The 17306-nt window shown below is 37.3% G+C and overlaps 1 protein-coding gene across 14 annotated transcripts in view; it reads right to left on the bottom strand.

The window, feature by feature from the left end:
- The window catches only part of SYNE1 (spectrin repeat containing nuclear envelope protein 1), a 296964-nt gene that overhangs the window by 117011 nt on the left and 162647 nt on the right, over window positions 1-17306 (bottom strand). For all 14 annotated transcript variants that reach the window (XM_030498895.1, XM_030498904.1, XM_030498900.1 and 11 more), the window contains 14 exons: window positions 16834-17010; window positions 15786-15932; window positions 15188-15313; window positions 13537-13713; window positions 11501-11766; window positions 8610-10770; window positions 7872-8209; window positions 7077-7221; window positions 5916-6134; window positions 4817-5079; window positions 3101-3266; window positions 2335-2490; window positions 1969-2121; window positions 876-1058 (listed from right to left, as the gene is read on the bottom strand). In XM_030498895.1, coding sequence (XP_030354755.1) covers window positions 876-1058; window positions 1969-2121; window positions 2335-2490; window positions 3101-3266; window positions 4817-5079; window positions 5916-6134; window positions 7077-7221; window positions 7872-8209; window positions 8610-10770; window positions 11501-11766; window positions 13537-13713; window positions 15188-15313; window positions 15786-15932; window positions 16834-17010 — 4677 coding nt within the window. The remainder of the gene's footprint in view (window positions 1-875; window positions 1059-1968; window positions 2122-2334; window positions 2491-3100; window positions 3267-4816; window positions 5080-5915; window positions 6135-7076; window positions 7222-7871; window positions 8210-8609; window positions 10771-11500; window positions 11767-13536; window positions 13714-15187; window positions 15314-15785; window positions 15933-16833; window positions 17011-17306) is intronic.

The following is a 17306-nucleotide window of genomic DNA, read 5'->3' as shown; positions in this document are numbered from 1 at the left end:
CGAGGATGTCATGCGGGACAATGTCAAACGCTTTGCACAAGTCCAGGAAGATGATGTCAACTGCTCTGTCCCTATCCATCAGTTCTGTAGCCCCATCATAGAAGGCCACCAAATTGGTCAGGCATGATTTCCCCTTAGCGAAGCCATGTTGGCTGTCACCAACCACCTCATTGCTTTTCATGTGCCTTAGCATGGTTTCCAGGCAGCTCCATGATCCTGCCAGGCACAGGGGCAAGACTGACTCGTCTATAGTTTTTCTGGCTCTTCCATTTTCCCCTTCTTGAAAATGGGGGTTATATTTCCCTTTTCTGGAAAAAAGTCATCAGGGACTTTGAACTGCAGGCGAAGCATCTTTTTGAATGCATTATCAGGGCCATTGTATCTAGGCTTTTCTATTGAACCTGTTGAATCTACAGATTATATCCACCCTCTATAGATTGTGACTAATTCAACAGAAGTTTTTAGTTTTGGTTTTGTTTTGGTTTGGCTTGTTTGTTTTTTTGTTGGTTTTTTTTTGGTTTTTTGGTATTGCTGCAAATATAGGTAACAGCGATAAGACCCAGGCCCTGAAAAGTACAATGAGATACTATTTCCTGGCATGCTACTCTTTGTCAGAAGGCCTATAAACTTTTCAGGGCACCAGAGGAACCAGCCAGCAGATGATTCATCAGCAGAGGATGTTTAAGCATCATAACACAACTATTCCACCCTCCTGATCTGATCCGCCTGTACCTCTCTTTGAGGTGTGATGCAAGCTCTGACTAGGCAGAAAGTATGATAGGCAGATGTACCAACGAATGTCCCTTCCTGCATAACTACAGGAAAATAAATGAGAAGTTCTGAAAGGAAACAGAAGAAAGGATTTGAGATCATACCTGACTGAGCTTGGCTGCTCTGTACTCAGCCTGCCGTATAGTCTGTTGGTGCAATGCAGTGAGTTTCGCTATCCTGTTCGCCAGCTGCTTAGCCAGTGGTGTGTTCTGTTCTGCAAAGTCCTGGACTGATGCATCTAATTCCAAAAGCTTTGTATTGCAGCTGTCCAACTCTTCACCGAGGATCTAGACAGGAAAACAAGAAAATTACCGATCCGGGAAGTGTTTGCTTTCTGCTTGATTATTTCTAGTCAAACTCACAACTTTTATACCCTGTCCAAAGTTTGCATAGTTCTGTTTTTATTCTGGCTGGAAACCAACAATGCTTGTCTAAGCAGGAAGGCAGAACAGCAGGATGTTTGGTCATCTCTTCAACATGTGCTATTACTCTTACTTCTCTGACTTCCTGGCTGAAATGGATAATCATTTCCCCTACCATAGCAAAAGACTGAGTCACTTCACAATGGCATTAAATCATTTTTAGCCATCTTTTTGTGTTTGTTTTTAAAATGAGTAGTCAACATACATTGCCATGACAAGAATTTTTTATTGGAAAGGGGTTTAGTTTTGTTGCTGTCTTAAAATATATCCTTACAAACTCAGAAATATGCAGTTATTCATTAATGCGTGATAAAAACCTTGCATTTTCATTTGAAACCTACAAAAAGAATCAAGAGTCCTTTGCATTACCCTTAACTGCAGCACTAATACTTTACCTCATTGCGCCAAATGATATGCGATGGACTATGGTCTTTCCAGTACAGACTAGAATAAGGAGCAGCCTGGGAGCCTCTCAGACTTTCTCAGATTGCAGTAATACTCATTATTTAGAGGGAACAGCATAAATTTGTCTGACTTGCTCTTACTCTCAGCTACGTCCTCCAAGTTCTGTTACTCACTTAAGTCCCTTTAAGGGCTAATTTGCAAAGAATATAATCTAAAAAAATCTCATCAGTCAGCCTTTACTTCTATCTATTGTTCTGCTGAACCGCATTTAAAAAATGTGTCATGCAAGTCCACACATACACAACTGTGCTATGAAGTGTCCCAGTTCAGAAAAATTTATGGTACAACCAAATAAGGGAAGTGTTCTTACCTTTTGCTCAATTTTAGCTTGTGCTATATCATTTGTTTTCTTTTTCAGTTTGGAAAGAATGGCATTTAGTTCATTTGCTATCCCCTGAATTTTCTGACCAAACTCTTGATTCAATGTTTTGATCTGCTGAGTTTCTCTTTCTTTGGCTTCAATCTGTCAACAAGAAGAATTAAATTCAGTAACCAGAAATCTCTCCTCCTGAAAGGAAATTAACTTTCATTCAACTTACTTTAATTTAAAGGAAGAAGGTAATAAAACTATTCTATGTTGTTGCATTTTGACCACACTTGGATCCTGTATTTCACTAAGTTATAAAGTCTGAAGAAGGGCTACAGATCTGCAATGCATCTATCTACCATGCTTTACCTGGTCCTGTACATTTACAAGGGCCAGCCCAACTTCTGATAAATGAAGAGAGAGTTCAGAAGGCAAAATGGTATAAAGTCCCAAGTACTTATTCTGTTGTTGTTCAGCCATTTTTTCAACAGCCTGACGATGAGTAGTTACTTCACCAAGGAGAGACTAATGACAGAAAAACAATATGGTTAAGAACAATGGAAAAAACATCTCTGTGTAAACTTAGCAATGGCAGACATTACATGCTGTTTGCAACAAGGCCAATTGCTTTCAATTTTTTAATTAGATCATTAGTAAGAATTTTATCTTGGGATTCCCTGGATTCTCATTTATGACTGTCTGTTCAGTTCTCTGTTCCTGTGTGACCACAGGTATACTGAAAACGTCAAGTTTTCAGCATCTCCACTGAAATTAGTTTATTTTATTTTGTTGCTTCCCTCCCTGTCCCAAACTGCTGAGATATAAATGACACATAAATGTCACAAATTCACATTCTGTAGTTCCCTCCTATTTTTCATGAGGAAAAAAATTACTCAAAAATATGCTAGTATGTAAAATTGAATAAATGCAAATACTTAAATATATTTTAAATATCTTTAAAATAAAGTATTACAGCCCATCAGCTACTTCATGATTTATGAAGTTGTCTAGTGGCTTACTCAAAAACTAACGAATATTGTCTAATTTGAATTCATGGTGGTTTTGAACTGAATACCATTCACTAGCAGATTACAAGATAAATATTGTAATTTAGAAATTGATAAATTTGAAATACCTGCAACTCCTGAAGTTGAGTATCCACTTCTGCGTCAGGGCTTAATAAATATTCATTTGTTTCCTGGATCCAGGACTTCACAATATTAATCTCTGCTTCAACCTCCTCACGCTCCTTCAGCTCCTGTTTCACCATCTTCACACCTTTTTTCACTTTCTGTTGCATACTTCAGAAACAAACAAAAACTATTTGTGAAGAATTAAGCAATATCAAAAAACACTGCTTTGTCAAAACATATTGAATAATAGAGAAAATAATTATTAGCCACAGTAATAAAAAGTGTTGCAACAGACTACTAAAGCAGCACACTTAAATTTCTCATGTTCCTTCTTCAGTTCATTCCTTTTAATTAGGAGTTTCATGCATTTTGACATCAAGTGCACAATTCTTTTGAAGAAATCCAGATTTTTACAACCTACACCTAAGCTCACCACCACAGAGGAAGTGGTGGAAGCAGGCAATTCTAGGCCATGATTTAGGATGATTCATCATCATTGTAAAAGAAACTTCTAAAATAAGTCAAAAAATCTGCATCTTATACCTGTCTATTTCTCCACTAATTATAGAGTGAGAATTAATCAGTTCAGATGTGGATATCTATAATCTAAAACAGCATGAGATAAATTCCGCTCCTATTGATGGGATTTGCATTGGTAAAATACCTGGGATAAGGCATGGATCAAACATTTGAACAGCATTTTTGATCCAGGGACCTATCTCCACATTTCCACTAAAACAGAATTTCCATACTTCCGTCAAGAACTTGGATAGCCAGTAAAAACCAGAATCTGTTTTCATGCTGGCTCTGTAAAAGATCTACAGGAGTACTTGTAGCTTTTAAGTACATGACATGAATCTTACTGTGATGTTCCCATATTTGATTTGTATTTGTATAACCTTCCATAGCCAAATCATGACTTATTTACATGAGCATGAGATCATCACAGACTTTATTTCTTAGAATCCAATTCTAAGGGAAATCTAAAATCATGGAAGTGCTAATATCTACACATTTTCTACAGGGTAATCAGTTATGCATGCACAATGAACTTTGTACAGGCTAGGTGCAGGCTTTACATTTTTTTCATTCTCTGTCTCTTTTCCTCTTCCCACTTAGGAGATCCAGTTAATGGCACCTTAGTGCACTTATGAGGTGGATATGAGTCCTGAAAGTTAGCCATAAAATTTCCTGGTTTTACATGGCAGAGAAACATTTTAGATTTAGATAAACACTTATATAACCACAAAGTGAAATGTTGAGATGTGTTTCATTTGCATATGCACCAAATTCCACTGTAAATTTTATACAGTACCTACTTCTGGTGCCTAAGTGCTTCAACAATGCAAAGTGGTAAACTAATCTAAACTTAGGATAGAAAAACATAAAAGGTCACTGCTAATAGTGAGATGCAACAGAAGTGTTTAAAATCAGTTTTAACTTTAATGTAGTTTATACATTTTACATAAGTTACTATTATTATACAAGGGAAGAAATATGCATTCTAACATGCATATTCCTCCTGATGGAAATTAAAAATAATGGTAAAAACATATTTCAAAATTAATTAATGATAATTTTAAGTTAAACTGGCACTTAATTATAATAACTAATACTTAAGCGTGGTCATTGTTAATGATAACAAAAATGATACATAAACTCTTATTAACGAATTGTAAGGTACCATTTTTCTAGTGAATCTTAAAATATTGCCTTACTTGTGACATCGGTCTTGCATTGCTTTGATTTCTTGCATGACTGGTAGTTCCTCTTGAGATGGAGGCTTTATTTCCACATCCTGAAGCATGCTGACAGCGTGCTGTTTGAGCAGGCCCAAAGATGACATCTGGCGCTCCACCTCCAGAAGGAAACTACTGTGGTAATCCAAGAGTTCCAGGAGCTCTATCTTGGATGCCTTTTCTACTGAGCTTTCTGGTAAGCGACCTTGTAGCTCATCTATTGCTATGGTGGCTTTCTGAATCTATGGAAAGGAATGCAGTCTTGGCAATAATGAAAACAAAAAGAAGCTAGTATAATTGATACCAAGAGGTGCTAAACCCAGTGCAGTACATTTAGATGCTGTAAAACAGTTGTGGTATAGGGCTTGTGCAACAGTCTCTGTTGCAGATATAAATCTATACTCTAATGGGCTGGATCTAGCTAGGTCCTCACAGTGGACTAGGACTTGATAAGGGACTTTTTTGGCAAGCGGTGAGTGGTTCCTCGTATTTTTTAGCATTTGTTATCTTTATTGCCATAGGACCTAGAGCTCTACCCCAAGGTACACCCGTATTTGGCATATGTGATACATTTAACAAAACGATTATTCTCATTCCCAGAGAACCTGAAATCTGAGCATAAAATAATGGACAACGGCAGATAAAGAGAGACAGGAAGGATATAAAGAAAAGAGACACATGATCAGCGAGCAGTGACAGGCAGTGATAACATTGCATAAATTTAGAAATAGCAACTTTATACTTTTCAGGGGAAAAAAAAAAGAAAAATAAAAGAGGTTGATTTAATCTAGAACACATCATCTGCGGAAGGGAAACACAGATGATAAGATTCTGAAGAACCACCAGAAACCAAAAGCACTCTGTATTTACTATACATGCATGCATATCGAAAAAAAGTGCAAACCTTGAAGGCAGTTGTTCTAAACCTAGGTCTTCCATAGTTTTTTTAGTCTGACTTGAGAAAAATCACTGCTATTCCTGCTATCAGCTTTCATTACTAGATGATTAATAAGGCAGTATAATGAGTGAAAACCTTAGTACAGTTAAGAAAAGAGGATTTACCAAGACCAGAAGTTACCTTATCATTAAAGCCCTTCCATTCCTGCACTGCGTCTTCCAAAATTTTCTCTTGTTCCTGGGCTACATTCCGGAGCCGTGTCCAGCGCTGCCAAACTGTTGTCATGGATCTACTTATAGTTGCCTTACTAGCATCATTGCTAACTTTTTCCAGCTGTGAAGCCTTTTCTTCTAGGGCTGTGATCTTCTCATGGAAAGAATTCACTACAGACACAAGAGTCTGAAAAAGCAAAAATGAACAGTTTTCTACTTTTACAACACAACTTATAACTATTCAACACACTTGCAGGCAGATGAGCTACTTCCATTCACTGAAGACAAAGAGGATGTAATCTATGTCCAAAATGTAAGTCTCTGGAAGAAGCAGCAATCTGGTGTAATCAGATTTTTTCTTGCTTACTTTGCTAGCCTCTCAAAAGGGATGGATAGTACTCAGGACCCTTCTCACACAAAGAAATACTTTACTATTAGAGTCTGAAAAGTGAAAGAAGCAATTCAGGGGGTTAAGCAGACGTTTATGTCATGTTTATATTTAATGAAATTTTAGATGTCCAAGGGTATAAGCATATTCTTATGAAGCTGATAAACATGACTTTACTCTTAGGGAAGATTCCAGCCTTCACAAAGACATAGCCGGAGACCAGGCAGGATGTCTGCAGTATCACTAACTGCCTATATTAAGGCAACTGATTAACGCCCTAAATACTAGAGGAGAAAGTAATTCTTTTAAGTTACATTTTTTAATTTTAGACTAAACAAGAATTAATATTAAACCCGAACTCTTCCTGTCCTAGTAAATTATTACATGTGATCCAAAGTAGATGGACATTTCTATTAATCTGAATTTCTGTAGGGTACACAATTTTGGGGCTTATGTACCCAAGGCTTTTAGGAACCTTCTGAATCCTTCCAGTTCTCTACAGTTATAGGCACATAGACAGATATTAAGCAGAAGAGTGATTAAAAATATCTGTCTCAGCCACCCCACAAATAAAATGTGTGTTCTGCATAACACAAACCACCCGTTGGTGTGCTATGACAGTAAAGTGCTACAGGAAAAGATCTAAAAACTCAAACTCAGGTTGCCACAGGTAGGGACCCACATAACATACATATATTTTCATGGAAGGAAAAGGATTTCATATACTTTTCAGTACCTTACCTTATGTGTTAGCAATTTCTCTTCTGCTTCATGAGAAGAAGCAGCTTTAGCTACTGAGAATTCAGATAATTTTTTCTCAGCCTCATTCATCACTTCAATAACCTTCTGTCTTGCTGTCTGGTACTCCTGCCACTCAGAAGTACACCTTAAACAAACATAGTTCAAGAAAGAACAATTTAATGCAATACAAAACTATTTGAAAAATCAGCAATATTATTGCACCTAGTTTTCAATATAACTGCTTAGTTTTGCTGTTACACAGTACTGACTAAGAGAAAAGAAAGTTTGAGAAAGAGCATACATAGAAGCATATGCTCCTGATTTTCAGCTGTGCCTTACAGACACAGCTGCGCATTTAACAGCCCTTGTTTGATCTTTCCTCAGTGACTTTGCTTAGGATGCATTTAAACCCACCCAAATTTTTGGAATCCAGAATATTCAGGAATAATAAGTAACGTAGTTATGCTGGTTTAAAAGGTATTTCCATTTACTTCAAAACGTCTACTTCAATTTTATTTGTTTCTGGGCAGATCTTGTGCCAGGTGGAATATGGGACAATTATGCCCTACTATTTTTCTCAGTACTGTTCCAAACTTCATATGATTTTATCATAGCTTCCTCAGGATCACACATCTAATTAGCCAGTGGCAGAGGAGAAAACAGAATCCAAGAGCTCTGAATCCCAATATCCGCTTCTCTCATCAGTAGCACAAACATTTTACATAAATCAATGTTGTGATATTTTTTTCATCACTAACAAGGTGATACGAACAAAAATTAAAAAGATTAATATACCTTTGCAACTGCTCTTGCCGGGTTTTGGCTTCTTGTTTTGTCCCTTTGGCCTTTTCCTCCAATGCAGCTACATTCTGCATTAGCTGCTCTCTTGCTGTGGCTTGGATAAAGGGCTTTATCTCAGATACAAGGTCCTGTAACTCCTTCAAATGATTACTGAACTGACTTTCTGTGCTGAAAAATTCAATGTGGCTCTTTAGGTTCTCCTCAGAGTTCTCAACATCAAGACCATTTCTCGCTAAATGTAGAAATTCCTGAGCATCTTCGAGCCAGTCATTTGCTATCTGCATCACTTGGTAGTATCTTTCACAGAGGCTATATAATTTATTCAAGGTAGCCTGAAATAAAAGGGGAAATTATACAGAGGGTCACAGACATAAAACAGCAGCCATAAAAATATCCTCTGCTGAGAGTCTGGATTTTGCCTGTGCTTGCTTTCTTTTCCCTTCACTATATCTAAAATACAGGTCCAGAGAGACTACAGGAAAGTAGGTTTTGAATGAGTTTGCACTTCTACATGCAGATATAAATTCATATTAAGGAAGCCTTCCCCACCAGACCCCTCCACTCCCAACCCAAGTCATCCATGTCAACAGGCCACAACCTAAGTCATTAAAAAACCCCAGACAATGGGATTATTAAAATAAATCTTTTCATTATGATTACAAACATCAAGCCACAGAGCCATCTTTTTCAGCTTCATGAGAGAGAAACTAATGACAACAAGGGTGCACTAACCTGTCTTGTGTGTATAGCTTCTTGAACTTCACTGTCTAGTTCTGTCAGCTCAGCAAGAGTGTCTTCTAGGTCAGCAGGTATCAGCTCCTTTGCTATCATATATCTCTCTTTCTCTTTATTGCTTAGTGCATTCATTATTCTCAAGCTTGACTGCACTTCTTCCTGATGTATCTGAACCTTTCTGATTTCTTCCTGGATGCTTTGCAGTTTGAGGTCCAAACTTAATGTTCCATTAAGTTCTGTTTTCACCCATCTCAACCAGTCAAGTGAGCGACAGATTTCTGTCTGGAAGTCTATGCTTTGCACGAGTCTGTTCTCGCACTCCATCACAGTGTCACCAATGGCAGCATGCAAAGACTTCAGTTTCTCTTGCCAAGACTGCACTTGTTGATTCGTTGTCTCACATGCAGATGAGTCAAAATGAGGAGAAAGAGCTTCTAGATGTTCAGTTATTCGCTTCAGAAGACTCCCTGTGTCTTGCAAGCTGCCCACCAGAGAATGGTATATTTTCAACTTTTCTTCTATTGGGAGTGTTTCTTCATTTACCTTAATCTGTTCCTTCTTCACTGCCTCTAGTTGTGCCTCAAATTGCATACACATTTTCTCATGCTCCTGGCATGCTTCTATCGTGTCTTCCAACATGTTGATTTTCTGTTCTATTTGCCTCTTCAACTTGTGGTACAGTGTAACAAGTTTTAACATCTCATCTGATTGCCATGGCTGGCCAGTGCTTCGAAAGGCTTCCTTCTTCTGGTTTAGTTCATCCACTGCTGCACCAAGGCTCACCACTTCACCTAAGACACCTCTGTAGGCCTGCTGGAGTGACACAGCTTCTTTGACTAAAACAGCAGCTGGAGCTTTGTCCATGTTAATAAACTGATCTTCTAGTTCAGTCAGAGCTTTACTTGTCAACTCAATCAAAGAGGCATACTCTTTCCTAGCACAAATTGCTTCCTGAACCTTATATAATTTTTCTTTTGCCAGAGCAGTGACAGTATTGAATTGCTGAGGGAGGATGTTAAGTTTCTCATTTAGATAAGAATGATCCACTTCATTAAGTGACGGTAGGATTTCTTGGCCATCTCTTTGCAGTGCAAGTAAAAGATTTTCATATTCTGGAGATTGCTCAAGAATCTGTTGATATTTTGCCAACTGGCTGCATAGTTCAGAGTTAGAGTTCATTACATTGACTTCTGGGAACGTGACAATATCAGCTTGTTTTAGCCAGTGGCAAGCTTTATCCAAGTCTTCTTTGAAATATTTCCTGGAAACCATATTTTTCTCCAATTCTAACAATCTCTGGTTACACTTCTGTAAAACAGTGTCATACACATTCTGTAGTTCTTGCAGTTTACCTAACACTTCACTCTTTTCTTGTTTTGTTGCTTCTTTCATTAAATCCCTTCCTTGAGCCCACAACACTGTGACTTCATTTTGATAGGCCTTCAGGTTAGCCTGGACATTCTTACAAGTCCTTATCTGTTTGTTCACATCTTCTGGCAACAGACAGATGTGTTCCAGAAATGTTACCTTCTTCTCATGCTGGTGAATTTGGTTTGTAGCCTGAAAGACTGCCATGAGAAACTGGGTCTTTTCAGACAGTGCTTTATTCAGGTGCTTTCTCCTCTGGCCAACCAGATCACTGAGACAAGCTACATGGTGCTGTGCATCAGAAAGTGCTTTCTGCAGCTCCTGCCTTTCATTGAGCCCTAGGTTGGTCATCACCCTGTCAGCATCCTTCACAATTGTCTTCAGAACAAGTTGTTTGGCTTCAAGCTCACTGCAAATTGTAAGATGATCCATGAGAAGACTCTGAGCCAAATCTGGGGGTGGGCTCTGCTTAAGAGCCTCTGAGATACTAGGTTGTTGCTCCTCTGCCCATTCCATTAGTTCCTGAAATTTGGAATGCACCAAACTGAGCTCTTCTAAAGTCGAAACAGAAACTTGAATTTTCCTTTTGACAAGGTCCTCTAGCTGAGTCCAGCGTTGCTCGAAATGACCAAATTGCTCCTTTACTAATTCTTTGTCATCAAGATTCAGGTGTTCTATCATCTTCTGTTTCTGATCTTTCAAATCTTCCAGAGCAAATCTTCTTTCCTGTAGTGCCAGTGCCAGTTTTCGCAAGGCTTCAAGGTGCACGTTTGTACTTTCAGCATCAGATCTGTTATCAAAAAGGACAGAAATGAATTATTAGATCCTATCTCAGGACATGACTTTTAAAAGCAGTCAGGATGAATTATAAGCCCAATATAAACTAAAATCAATATTAAATAAATACCTACAGTTTTCAGATTCCTTTGAAGGTACAAGTCCTGAATATTAATTAAATAGTTTAATATTTTTATTTCTCTCCCTTTCATCTGCAATATGGTCATCAGACTGACCATACAAATTAACATGAATACTACAGAACATTCTGGTTATATTGCACATATGAACAACAGCAAGTAGTGAGATTGAAATGAATCTTGTTCCATGACAATGATAGCAGCAGTAATAGACTCACAATTTTACACACAGCTGGTGTGTTTATGCTATACAAAGCAGCTGCAACTATTTAGCAGCAGCAACTAAGCTTTAATATTACAGCCTAATAGATAAAACACAATATCACAATGAAAAACACACATGAAATGCAGTAAACAAACGAAAGTGTTCAAACAAAAATTGTCAAAATTCTTCAAATATGAGAAAATGCTATACTCTGAGATGGGATCAATCAGTACTTGCCTTGAAGACAAACACTGAAGATCTGGCTTCTCAAACTCTTTATTTAATACAAGTAATTGTCCTATAATTAATATGGGAGGCTTGCTTTTAATTAAGCATGGAAAAAAGGATTTCAGCATCTATGCACCAAGTCAGCTTTGTAAGGGCTATTCCTTTTTTACCTAGCCAGGTTGTCCCACTCTTTTGTGAGCTTTTCCAAGAAAACTTCAACTACATTTATGCGATCATGGTAATCCCCTGTCCTCTGCAGATCCTCCTCCCTCTGTACGAGCAAACTATGTGCCTGAAGGCAGAGGTCCAGCCACTGGTTGCTCAGTTCTCCTATTTCCTTGTGTTCAGGTGATTCTTGTCCTTGGGTTAGTTTGTTCATCTTCTCAGTCACAGAGCTAAGAGCTGACTGCTTTGACTGCAACTTCTGGCTGAATTCCTTAAAAAGATAAAAATCAAAACCAATATGGTGACAGATACTCAAAACTATAAGATGGAACTTAAATAAAAAGTCTGAAATAAATTGTGCAAGGACTAATTATCTGCCCAGGCAATTGCTGTGCAGATATAAATTGGAAGATGTGCCTTCTTCCCTCTCCTAACCTTCCTCCCCATCTTCTCAGGTGAGGACAGGTTGGTTACAGACAAGAAAGCAAACCAGAGCAGTTTCCAAGTACCAGTGATTAGCAGAAATCACGATCAAGTCACACCTTGCTGTCCAGGTTTCTGGACTAGCACAGCACCCACTGTACACATAAAACATGCAAGATAGTCTGAGTCTCAAGAGAATTCATTTTACCAGCACTGTTTCTAGTTCATTTTCTTCCTTTTCCATTTGAGTCCATTAGGAAGCAAAGTCCATGAGTCAGTAAGCCCCCACATCTATATTTTGTGTTGTTCCTACTTCTATAATAGCGACCATTACCACTGTTATTATTGAAACAAAGCCAGTGATGATCTAGGTATGATTGCTACTTGAGTTAATAAATTCCAGTACGAGTCTATCTGCATACACATTTTTAACTGAATAAGAAGTCATAGAGAACCCTAGAAAAGGAAAATATACTGACAACTAAAACTAATGAAATATTTTTCAGCACAATCTAGGGTAAATATTTTTTTTCCCCAAATTCTAGTTCCAATAACTGTAACTAAACAACCATGCCCAGCTCCAGAATTTTGCTGAGATGATGTATTTTACACTGAGGGCTGGTAGGGGTTCTGAAGAAGAGATGCTACTGCCCAGCTCTGCCTCATTCCTCTTTGTGAGTGCTTCAAATGGAGCTAGGCAGCTTCCTTTCCCAGGACAAATTCAAGCAAAAAATAAACTCCTTGCCACATCTGAAAGTACAGCAGGTGCCTGCCTTTCATAATAATCCACAGTTCCTGACTGAAATAGCAAAGAAATAGAGACTTGTGCTTCTTCCTGGACTCTAATGATAGCTAGTGTAACAGCTTTCAGTCCACATTGTGCTGAGGTATCTTCAAGAGCTATCACTTTGTTCACACACTTGTGCAGAACAGACATGAAAAGGAAGTGCTGCTTACTCTTCACCTAACTCCTTGCATATCAGAAAAAGAAAGCAAACTGTAGACCAAAAATGCAAAACCTAAGCATTTCATCATCAAATAAAGAAATAATCTGTTTTCCTGTTTCTTCTTGTTACTTTACTGATGTTTATGATATGTGCAGAATGGCCATAAAAATTCTCTCTTCTGTGCTGAATAAATGAAGATCTGAAGTCAACTGTCTCATTATTTAGGGTAAATTAAATTGGGTTTCTGTCATACCTATTCTCCAGTAGTTTTCAGAGTCCAGAAACATTGAACAGTTTCTTCAACTAATTTTGAAATAAATCTAATAATTTAGAAGTATTGACACCAAAGAATTAAGCAAGCACAAGCTGCAGAACTTATCTTTAGGTCCACTATGATCAGCAATTAGCTTATTAAAAGTGAAGGCGAATCAGACCAGTAAGCTGAAAATTGTATACTGTTAAAAAAGACACAAAGCCAGAAAAATATTAGAGTGTTTTGCTTTCTGTGTCACCCTATAACATTAATAAGGAAACACTCTTTCCTCTGACTTCTCTGCTCTTGCTTAGAACATATTGGCAATTGTATGCAGTATGTGCATATAATATGAATTTTATCAGCTGCAGGATGAACTTCTTCCTTATGTTCTGTTCTTAACCCAAAGCATCCTTACCTTAACCTGGAGTACCATATTCTGGGCAATGTTTAGCTCCAACTCTGCCCGTCTCCTTTTCAAATTCTGTAGTTGTTGATCTGCATCCTGGAAATATATCCAGAGCTCAGCCTTCATTTGTTTGATCTCCTCCCAGCCTTGAGCCAAATACTGTGAGTGCATTATCTGTTGCTCAATCTAGAAGAAAAGAAATGGAGTGGGAATGCTTTAAGGCATTCATTTTTGGAGAATGAAGGATGAATACCATTCCTCCTCTGAGCACAATGCTGTACTAAAACAAATTTCTGCTCTAGATTCTTAAGGGGCTAATATTACCCACAAAGAGTCTTAAACTTCAAAAGTCATAAAAATCAGACCTATCAAAGGAAAGTTGTGGGGGAAAAAAGAAAATAAAATATCTCATTTACCGTTGAGAGCAGCAAGTATATTTCAAAGTGTCCTCAGCCTTCTGTTAAAGCTCGAATTAGTTGTACAATTTAGTCTATTGCATGCCAAGAATATTGCTGGACTGTAAACTACATGCCTTTACAATGACCAAATAAAAGCTTAAACTAAACACTTCCATGTAATTTGCTTAGTCTAGTTATTTTTTCCTATATGCCTTTTGTAAAATGCCAATAAGAAGAATGCTTACGAGATCTGAGCCCATCAATCACCTTAAACCAATAGTCACACAGCTTCTTTTGCTCCAAATACAGCAGTAGGGCATCTTTAAGGTTTAGACACTGAACCAGCTTAATATATCTCAGCACTGTACTGTCTGTGATTTCATAAAAATGTTACACTGCTTTATATATAAAAGGAGAATCTTCTTCTGATGTTTTAGATGACTTCTCACTATTCAGTATTTGGACAGCCATTTTTTTACGGATTACCTGAATTTGTACAATTTGCTCCTCTCGTATGGAATACCGTTACTATATATTAGATTTTTACTCTTGTTAGAAGTAGTTTCAAAAGTTTGGTTGTTTGTGTATATGAAACTAACATTTTCATGTTTACAACAACAGGAATGTTCATAATGTTTCTTTCCTAATAACTTATGTTTATAATTTTAATCTAAAGTGAAGCACTAAGCTCCTTTAAAACTTAACATTTAGGTATACTTCATAAATTCATATGCTGAAATAGATGCACTCGGATTTATGAATTGAACCATCAGATTTTTTTATTATGGTTATAATTAATATACTAGTATATCCTAATAAGAACATCAGTCTAGTGCTGAATAAATAATAACAGTAAAATATGTCTAAGCTTTAATAAAATACAAAGAAGAATAGACTGAACTGTGTTTTATGAAAACAAATAATTCAGATCAGGTTTTCTTCCACAGAAAGATATTTGTGTGGCTTTAGACCAACATCTTGTAACACTGCCTAAATACCTTTAGCAACTTTTGTTGTGTGTCTTTGTATTTCTACCTGGATGGCACTGTGTGGATTCAATTAAAAAAAAAAAAATTACAAAAATAATTAAAATTATAAAAGCAGAAAAAGAAAGAAAACCATTTTGAAAAGAAATACTTCAGATGATAATAAATGACATTTCTTCAAACCATTACCCAATACGACCTTTTTAAAAGAGGATAGATCAAGGCGGTTAAAGCTCTAAACAGGATTAAAACCAAGTTGTTGTGGTTATCTTGTACCGTTTGTTTTGTTTGTTGAATATCTGTTGCTGTACTCTTCACTGTGGCATCTGACAGATCGCACATGGAGCACAGAAGATCCAAGTATGTATTGGCTTGCTCCTGCAGAGCCCGGAAATTTTTTACCTGAGGGAAAACAATCCTCAAATAAACTCTGAGACTGTGGAAATACTACTTTATTACAATTGTGCATTTTAGAGTTTTTACTTTAGCTTATTATTTCCAAAAGATGAAACATAGACATACATTATTTTATTAGGTAAGGCTGCTCTGTCAGAATTACAGACAAGAGTAAGTCTTAAAAACTTGATTATCATCCTACGTTTGCCTGTAGGAGCTCACCTCTCCTTATGAAGTTTCCTCATGACAAAAGAAAATTATTACATTGGTGTCGACAAGCAAGGCAATAACATACCTCCTAGAGTCCCAGGAAGGAGGGGTGAGTGACCACCTAATGCAGAGCGTCAGTGGTGGGTCCTTCTGGGCTACATAGCCCTCTGAGAAGGTCAGAGGGTAGCTAATTGCTATAAATATAAAGCTCTTACCTGAAGTCACCTTATTAAGGATAACTGAGCATTTTCAAGTGCTGAACTTTTACCTGTTTAACTGCATCTGCCAAGCTGAAGGGTGGCCAGGTAGTTGGCTTTAGCTCTGACTGCACTGTAGACAGCCAAGTCTGGCACTGTTGTAGGGTGTCCTGATGATTAACATGTTTCTGGAGTTCATTTTCCAAACTCTGGTACACCTAAAATAAACATTTTGTAACATCATTGCATTTTCTCACACCATTATTGGCTCTTTTCTCCAACCTTGAAAATTGCAGCTAAAACAGAATTATTAAGAAAGACTGTGGTTATTTTAGCCCTTGTACATAAAACTATCAAGGGATGAAAGTTCCTTAAGCTCTCACTGCATCTTGCTAATTTGTGGAGAAAATGGACAATAAGGCATGGCTTCTGGAAAGTAAAAATTTGCAAATAAAGAGCATCGTCTCTTATTTCTGTATTCTTTTTCATCATTTTGCCATTATCTAAGTATGAGGTTTTACCTACCTCTACAAACTTGCTGACTACGACTATGCTTTTTGGAGTTCTGTATTTTGTTCTGGTTTGGGGTTTTTCTCATTGTTTTTGTTTGGTTTTTGTTCGGTGGGTTTTGGGTTTTTTGGGGGTTTTTTTGACTACGCTGGCTTGATCTCCTAATTGGATTAACAGAAGAACCCAGCTAGCCCTTCTTAACTGTATATTCTAGTTTTACTAAGAGAGAATTCCCTAGCACATACTTAAGACCCATTATGTACCTATGCAAACTACTGACACCAAGAGTGCAATTTGCTTCCTGGTTTTTGAAGCAGGAATACTTCTAATGTCTTTGCTGCAGCTTCTCAGAAGCTAGTGTAACGTGAATGTAATGAGGGTGTAGAGAAACTGAGGTAAGAACTGATAGGGTGCTAGTTTTGCTGGTTGCAAGGCAACGTTCAGTTCACAAGGAATGTAGCTGTAGCACAGTAATGATGCTAGTAATCTGTAGGCTCAATTTAAATGAAAATAGTAGAAAGTTTTACACCATTTAAAGAAACAAGTACTTACAGAAATAATGTGTATTGTTCTTAAATGACATACAAACATTTTTGAAACATGACTTACTCTTTGGGCTGTGCTACATATCGCAGAATAGCTGTCTTTTGTCCCCTGAAGATGGCTTTGTATGTTTTGCTTAAATTTTGCTTGAAGATGTTCTGTGCATTGACTGATCAAGTAATCACCTTTACTCTTTAGGTTGTTCAAACGATCTTCAAATCCTGCAATTTCTTCCATGATAGCCTAAGAAATAGACAAAATACTTCTGAAGAAGTATTTTAAACTTAAAACATGTTCTGCATCACAGCTTTTTAAATAAGCTCTTTTGGTTGGGGTTTTTTTTTTTTCCTTCCTTAAACATGACTTGTCTACAGATTTGGAAAAAAGTTTTCAGACAACCTGTATTGCTAAACTATTAGTGTGTATACTCTTTGTAAAATCATTGTCAAAAGTCTGTACATACATAGAATGTACAGACAGAAACATCAATAGCACTTCATAATTTGTAAACATTATATGCTCATGCCCCGAGACTACCC

This window comes from Strigops habroptila, chromosome 10 (genome assembly GCF_004027225.2).
Source record: "Strigops habroptila isolate Jane chromosome 10, bStrHab1.2.pri, whole genome shotgun sequence".
Classification (NCBI taxonomy): domain Eukaryota; kingdom Metazoa; phylum Chordata; class Aves; order Psittaciformes; family Psittacidae; genus Strigops; species Strigops habroptila.
This window is presented reverse-complemented; position numbering and strand designations above follow the sequence as displayed.